This window comes from Balaenoptera borealis (genome assembly GCF_965194805.1).
Source record: "Balaenoptera borealis genome assembly, chromosome: 6".
NCBI classification, from domain to species: Eukaryota; Metazoa; Chordata; class Mammalia; order Artiodactyla; family Balaenopteridae; genus Balaenoptera; species Balaenoptera borealis.
In genome coordinates this window covers 57333057-57341155 of record NC_138863.1, presented here as the reverse complement: position 1 = coordinate 57341155, position 8099 = coordinate 57333057, and the positions used below count along the sequence as shown (strand labels likewise).

The window sequence follows — 8099 nt, the reverse complement described above, 5'->3', positions numbered from 1 at the left end:
TCCTCTCCCCCACCCCCATCCCCATTCCCCATCCCCATTCCCCATCCCCATCCCAAGCGCAAGACAGCCAGGCCAAAGTGAAGTCGAGGATGGGTGAGTTTTCCCATCCCACGTTGCCCTGGTTTCCTTGTGGAAGGATTTTATGCTCAGTCATTACCTTTTAGTGACCTACATGAAAAATTTTTTTAAAGGAAGAAAAGGTTTTCCCCAGTTAATCCTCCCTCTATTTAATTACAAAATGCTGGTTGGAGCCATTGTATCTGGGAGGCAGGAAAATATACGAAGGGTGACCGAAAGAGAATTTACAGATGAACATGACTTCCCATGAAGTCGAATGTTCCAGCTACCACCATGACTCAGAAAACTCCAGCCAGCTTTCACGTGTGTGTGTGTATAGATAGATAGATAGATAGATAGGTAGGTAGGTAGATAGATAGATTGCAGGATCCTCAGCCCAAGAGGGTCCAGACCTTAGTCTGGCCAGGGAGAAGAGAGGAGAGGCCTTGGGGGGGATGAGCTGACAGAGAATTCGTTACCCCATGTTGTACTGTGGTTTCAGAGGGTCTCCAATAGATTCAAGCAGCTTCACAAAACACGTCCTTTTCATTTGTCCCCTTTTTTAGGGGGTCTGAGCCTTAAAACCGTCATCCAAGGAGTCTTTGGGAGACTCAGTATTTATTCAGAGTTTTAAACTTCCTCCTGAAAACGAAGAGTCTTTCCCAGTTCCAAGACAGAACACTTTAGGGGAGCCATTTCCTAGGGTGGAAGAGGGACAGCTGCGCATCAGTGCCAGGTTGAGAACACTGGAATAGATTTGCCCAGACCTCCACTGGTTGGGCAGAAGAGGAGGGCAATTTTAGCTTCTCAGTTTACCCCCTGCGATGTGGGGAGCACCATTCATTGTTGACAGGGGGCCGTGTCTCGGAGGAAAACCCGCGCTACAGGCAAAGGCAGCTCCTCTGGAATAAAATCAGAAAGCCATTGGCAAAGGCAATCGATTAGGCCAGAAGTAGCCATTTCCCCCTTCCTTTCCGGGGCTCGAGGTGGGCTGGGAGCCCTCCAAGGGTGCGCTGGGCAACTTGTAGAGCGAGGAATATATCCTCCACCGCCGGCGCCCCGGCTGCTTTTGTCTCGGCTCCCAGCCGGGCTTCCGAGGCTCTGTACCATGGATTTGGGAGTGACAATGGGCATTTCCCTCAGATTCAAGGCTGCCCAGCCTTACCTTTGGAGGCTTTAAAAAAAAAAAGAAAGAAAGAAAGAAAGAAAGAGAATTTCTAAGAGAGTAGCCCAAGGACCAAGCCATTTAAAAGACATATCCGGAATCCACTCAGAGGCCTTTAAGTGGGAACCATGGGAAGCGGCCTGGCCCAGGGAGATGCTGGCGTCTTTGAGGCGAGTCGGGGGCGGGGGGCAGCGGGTGGGAGCGGGCCTGCACTACAATCTGGGTTCTGCCTTTTGGCGTGTTCTCTTCCAGGACCTTTCCAGAAGTCCCGAAGAAGACAAGGCACCCTGGCCGCCACTGTCCGCGCGGTGCCCACTGCCAGCTTGCGGACACTTCCGAGGGCAGACAGAGCCCGGGCGGTGGCCGCCGCCACGCCCAGCCCACGGGCCAGGCCGCCCCAGCTCACCCCTCGGGCCTCGGCGTGTGCTCAGCCTCACGTCGGGGGTGTGTGTGGCTGCGCGCGCGTGTGAGTGTGGTAGGGGGAGGGGGCCCTCCGAGCTGCTCCATCCGTCCGTTTTATTAGGGACACATTAATCTATAATCAAATACACCTCATAAAATTTTTATTGAAAGGCATAATATCATTACAGAGGTCTTCCACCTGTTTTAAACAACACGACAAGCTGTGAGAGAGCGTGTGTGTGTGTGTGTGGGTATGCGTAGGGAGGGGTGGGTTTGGGTCGGGAGAGAGGCACGGGGAGAAGAACTCCCCTCGGGCGCCAAGGGGGCCGCCTCTGGAGGCCGTCCTGTCTCGGGCCGCACCGGCTCTGCGCTCCCCCACGGGCTACGCTGGGCTCTGCCAAGTGCTGGGGGCGCCCAGGACGCACGGCCGGTAGCTCCGAGCCCAGGCACTGGGGAGGCAGCACCAGCTCCGGACTGCAAGACTGAGTGCGGCCAGAAGTGGGGAACAAATAGTCCCCAGCGCCTCCTCCGGCCGCGATCGGGCGTGTGGTCCCAGCCGCCGCCGGGCTGGCCGAGTCAGGCCGGGCTGAGCCCGGCGCACGGGTCGGGACCCGCGGGCTCTAATTGCCGCGCTTATGTTGATGATTTTTTTTTTTTTTTAAATCACAGCAGCCCCCAGTTTAGCGGACTGATTTACTCCCGGTATTGGTAAATATGATCACGTGGGCCGCGCGACCAATGGTGGAGGCTGCAGCCTGCGAACTAGTCGGCGGCTCGGGCGCCGGCGGGGAGCGGCGCGGCGGCGGGCAGTGTAACCTTGGGTGGGAGCGCACGGCGCCTCAAAATGTCCTCCAGTGGCACCCTGAGCAACTACTACGTGGACTCGCTCATAGGCCATGAGGGCGACGAAGTGTTCGCTGCGCGCTTCGGACCTCCAGGGCCTGGCGCGCAGGGCAGGCCCGCAGGTGTGGCCGACAGCCCGGCCGCCGCAGCCGCCGAGTTTGCCTCGTGTAGTTTCGCCCCCAAATCGGCCGTGTTCTCCGCCTCGTGGTCCGCGGTGCCCGCCCAGCCCCCAGCGGCGGCGGCGATGAGCGGCCTCTACCACCCATACGTGCCCCCGCCGCCCCTGGCCGCCGCCGCATCCGAGCCCGGCCGCTACATGCGCTCCTGGATGGAGCCGCTGTCCGGCTTCCCGGGCGGTGCGGGCGGTGGCGGAGGCGACGGTGGCCCGGGGCCCGGTCCCAGCCCTGGCCCCAGCGGTCCGCCCAACGGGCGCCACTACGGGATTAAGCCTGAAAATGGAGCGGCACCGGCCGCCGCCACCGCCGCCACCACCACCTCCACCTCCACCTCCTCCTCCACTTCCTCGTCTTCCTCCTCCAAACGGACTGAGTGCTCCGCGGCCCGGGAGTCCCAGGGGAGCGGCGGCCCCGAGTTCTCGTGCAACTCGTTCCTACGGGACAAGGCGGCAGCAGTGGCTGGGGGAACCGGGCCCGGGGCGGGGATCGGGTCTGGGTCCAGGGCAGGCGGCTCATCGGAGCCCTCGGCTTGCAGCGACCACCCGAGCCCGGGCTGCCCGCTGAAGGAGGAGGAGAAGCAGCATCCGCAGCCGCCGCAGCAGCAACTTGACCCAAGTAAGTGCAAAAGAAATTGCCCCCTGATTTATTGCTGAAACCTGTAAGGCTCGAATGTGCAAAACTGATAGTTTTACTAACCTATAAAAACGTCTAGACGCCTACCCTAGCCTAGGCGAGCAACACACATCCATAAAAAAGCTTCCCATAACCACCTACCCTGGGCGCGCGGTTTGTACGGTAAACAGAGAGCGGGCATTAAGGCTTTTTATGATAATTCCCCCCAAGTTGTGAAAAGCAGCCATCCTTGGTGAAATTAATTTAACGACCTCTCTCCCCCACCCTGTCGTCTCTCCCTGCCTCCCCTCCGCCCCTCACTCCCCTTCTCCAAACACCCCTCTTCATAGACAACCCCGCAGCAAACTGGATCCACGCTCGCTCCACCCGGAAAAAGCGCTGTCCCTACACCAAATACCAGACGCTTGAGCTAGAGAAGGAATTCCTCTTCAACATGTACCTCACCCGGGACCGGCGCTATGAGGTGGCAAGGATTCTGAACCTCACAGAGAGACAGGTCAAAATCTGGTTCCAGAATCGTAGGATGAAAATGAAAAAGATGAGCAAGGAGAAATGCCCCAAAGGAGACTGACCCGGCGCGGCGCCGGTGGGACCGCTCGGCTTTGCAGTGGCAGAGGGTTTTTGTGTGTGTGTGGGTGCTTGATTTCCAGAAGTTCTCCAGCGATTCGGACATTTCCCCCCCCCACCCACCCCGGCCTTTTTTTTTTAGGTAGAAGTGACTGTGTGGTTGGTTTCTGTGAGGTATTTGGGGGACTGTATTTGCTCGCTTATGTGTTGGAGAAACCAAGTGGCTTTGGGGTGTTGCCCTATCCCGCTCCCCCGTTTCCTGTCCCTTTGGTTCCTTAGGAAATGCTATATTTTGTGAGTGCACGCCGGCTTGAGGAGCCCTCTCCTGTGTAAATGTCCCCTATGTTTCTGAAAAGTGCTGTAGTTTAGCCCCCAGCGCTGCTCAAGCAGGGGCCAAGCGCACCCCACTTCCGAGAGCGAAGGCAGAGCGACGACAATGAGGAGGCCGGCCTAGGCTGAGCCCGGCCGTGTTGCCCACCGGTTACGAAAGCCCACTTTCCTCAGGGAGCCCGCGGGCCCTCCACTGAGACCTGGAATGAGGCCGAGAGAGGAGCCCAGGGCCTCCGGTGGGTCGGGGGTTTCTTCTCAGTGCACTGGAGGAGCCGCTCTCTCCCCGGGAGGGCTTGGCTCCCGTGGGCGGCCGCGGGTGTAGGCCCTCCCGGTTCCTGCCTGAGGACCAGTTGTAAATGTTACCGCTTCCTACCAATAAATGCTGACCTGATCAAATGGAGCCCAGACGCTGGCCCTGAACATTGTGTGCTTGCTTTCTCCGGCTCTCTGCAAAATGTCACCCTCATGGGACTTCTCCCCCATCCCTGGGAAGGAGACGCTGCTAAAAATCCGGGGCCCTTCCACCTGAGAGGTCTCTCTGATGTGCCTCTGAGTCTCCCTTTGGGTGGGCAGACCCAGCCTTGAGCACAGCCCCTGGGGGCACTTGGCCGTCCTCCCCCCGCGCCCCCGCCGCCCAGCCTGCTTCCAGTGCCTCTGCGAACTCTGTGCCCTGGGCCCAGTGTCAGCCTTGCAGCAGTGCCAGCGGCCCCACGGGCTCCAGAAGCCAGGCACCCTCTCGCTGGGGCTTTGACGTACCGTACCCCACATCTCCCTCTGCTCATGGAGTCGCAGCCATCGACACCCCGTCTCCAAACCAGGGAGAGGCCAATTCTGCACTCTGGGGCAACTCCTCCAGGTCCGCGGGGCTGGCTGGCTGGCTCCGGGAGGGCTGAGCCGGTTAGACTGTGAGCTTCCGCTCCTCCCCACAGGAGCCCCAAAGTGACCTTAGCAGATCAAAATGGTCAAGGCTCTCGTCCGCAGCTATCCCCACCCCGCTGCCCCCTCCCCCCACCCAGTTTCTGTGTGTTTAGCCCCCAGCTCGGCCCTCTGAGGGCCGCGTTCAGAGGCTAAAATGAAGGTCATTGTAAGTGAAGGATCGGGCCCAGCCCAGCCTTTGCAGGTCGGAGAGGCAGGCTGCGGCGCCGGGCGGCCTGGGCTGGGCGGAAGGCGGGGGCGATGGCAGAGTTTTGGGGGATCCGGCTGAAAGAGGGGACTTGAAGGAAAAGCAGAGGGGGGCTGGGAGGGAAACCCAAGGCCCAGATCCGGCAGAAGGTGCTGCGTACCCCCGCCCCTGCGGCCAACCCGATACCTTGGGCTCTTTGAAAACAGGAAGAGACAAGGTGTCATAAAGCCATCGAGCCGGCGAGACGTCTGGAGGTAATGAGTTTACGACAAGCCCGGCGCTTCTCTTTGAAACCATCTCATTTTGATGTTTGTGTTTGTGGGAGGAAAGGAAAAATGCAGACAAAACTGGGTCTTAAAATCTGGACAATAAAATGTAAACAGGACTCTGTTGGACTAAGAAGGCAGGGGCTTGGGACCCCCGGATGAGGTGTGAGCACCTAGGGAATAAAAATGGAGGGCGGTAGGAAGGAGGAGACGATATATTTCTGATTTTTAAAATGGGCTGGGTATTAGAAGTAGCCGGTGGGTGGCTCTCAATAATATTTGACTATGGCCGCCTTCTAGCTTGTACTTTAAAAAAGAGAAAAATAGGCCTGTTATTTGGGGGTGGGAGAGTTAGTGATCTTGGGTCATTTACTTAGGCCGAGCGTCTCCCAGACGCATGGTCGGCGGGAAAAGATGCAGTTACTTAAATGACCTTTCACAAAAATATCTGGCTCTCCACTGCAAACCTCGTAGCAGAAACATTGTTGGAAATTATATCTATTTGCTTATAGAAAAATTAATCGTTACAGCTGAATTGGAGGAAAGAATTTTTGAAAATGAGAAAAAACATTAACCTCTCAGGAAACACCTAAACTGATTAAAGTCTTGGCTTTAAAAAAAAAAAATCAAGTGGAATGCTTAGTCAATTCACTTCACTATGTGACTTTTGATATAAATTTAATGTCTCATTTATTGTGCATAGAAGTTCCAGTGAACAGGGCCTTTTCAGACAGCCATTCAGAGATACAGTTTAAGCTTTTAATTTGACTTCTATCCCCCCCGCCATTGTCCAGTGAAATGGGCCTGAAGCATTAAAATTACAAAGTTAAAGTAGCAAATATTCACGATTTAATGCTAAGTGTAACGGCTTTAAAAGAAAAAAATTAACAAATGTAACTTCTATAATTTCTTAGTTTTTGAAGTCCCTGGCTCCATTGGGGAAAAAAACAGGCCTGTTGCAGTTGATATTTAGAAAGTTGTGATTTTAAAAAATCTAGCCCATCCTGTAATTGTGGGCGATTACAGAATGGGGACTTACTGTGTCTGGCAAAAGAAGGGCTGGAAGCTTTTGAAAAAGACACTACTGGAAGCTCTTGGGAGCCCAAATAGCTTTGGCATTCAGGAGCCCCTGTTTGCTGCACTTGACTCGTCGACAAAGGGATGAAGCATTATTAGTGTCAGTGATCCAAGCCCCAGTCAAACTAAAGAACAAGATTGGAAATGGTTTGAGTCGAATAAAGAGAAGGTAAGCTCCGTCGGCTAGAGGTGGCATTTAGCCACTAGAGGGCGCCGTTGCTCCACTTTGTGATAGTAAAGCGGGAGTTGCGGCGGAAGAAGGTTTTGATTAAAGACACTTACAATCTTATTTTAAATTCCAAATTACGATAAATTTAAGCAAAAAGAAGCAATGTGCACTGTTAAATTCTCCAGAAGGGTTTGTTAGTTATAAAATTTTGGCTTAGGATTTCAGAAAATTTGGACTACGGCACAGCTGAAACTATAAAACGTTATGGTAAGTCAATGCATTGTATCAAAACAGAAATGTGTAAAAGCATACATCTTTATTTACGAAGTTAATCGCACTCTGTTCCCATTCAGATTATAAACAGAATGCTTGAAGGAAAAAACAAAAAACTAAGTGTTTTGTCCCAAGAGGAAATGTTGTGTTATAATGTTTTCTTAATTAGGCCAGAATGCGTAGAAATGAATTCTGTAGTGTTTCTTTTTCGCTCCCCGCCCCCCCGCCCCAGGAATCACAAAGTTCTAGAAGGTGCCTTGTATTATTGAGATCTAGGCTCGTTCTTCTTTTTCCCCCATTCCATTCCAAAACCCAATATCGAGGGTTTAAACACGCACGCGCACACACGCCAAACAGTGAAATAAAAAGGCACAATTACATTCCAAGGCTTTATTGAAAATAATACTCTTTTAACTGGGTATTTGCAAGATTGGAGTACAAATCGTTAACTGTCAGAATCAGTTCGTTCGCCTTCGGATTTAAAGGAAACTTTACCTGGCGATAACTGGCAGAAAACAACAACAAAAAACCCTTACCCGTCACCACGCCGACAACAAAAGCCTCCTTGCACTCCCTGCTAATTTAAAAGTTAAACAAAGCATGCCTTTATCATTTGGAGATTCATTAGAAATCCGTTTACCTTAACCATTTTCAGCTATTCTCTGTAGAAACAATTGAGTCTTAAACTTTATCTTGTTATGCCTTTCCATCTCGACCTTATTTTCTCCATTTGCAAAATATGATATTCAGTCCACTCGGACTGACCTCAGGAGCTCACTCACAAGCTGGGCCAACCCACAAGGATGGGGGGGGGTAGTTGAAATCACTCGCCTGCTGCACCTTTGGGAGCCGTCTGGGGGTTTTAGACGTTCGCATTTGGCGTGAAAAGCCGGGGAGGTGTGTTTTAGCTTTAGCTGGAGCTTCCTCGGTGGGCTCGGGAGTGTTTCTGAGGTCGGTTCCCAAGGCCGGTGGGCCTGGCGTCCTCAACAACAATGGATCGCCCCAAGGAAAAGGGTCA

The 8099-nt window shown here is 53.6% G+C and overlaps 1 protein-coding gene across 1 annotated transcript; it reads left to right on the top strand.

The window, feature by feature from the left end:
• The first annotated feature begins 1502 nt into the window (after positions 1 to 1502).
• Positions 1503 to 4593, top strand: HOXD9 (homeobox D9). The gene is made up of 2 exons (XM_082395861.1): positions 1503 to 3258; positions 3606 to 4593. Exons 1-2 carry the CDS (start codon positions 2469 to 2471, stop codon positions 3845 to 3847), a joined length of 1032 nt encoding a protein of 343 aa, XP_082251987.1. The 5' UTR covers positions 1503 to 2468; the 3' UTR covers positions 3848 to 4593.
• Positions 4594 to 8099: the final 3506 nt, after the last annotated feature.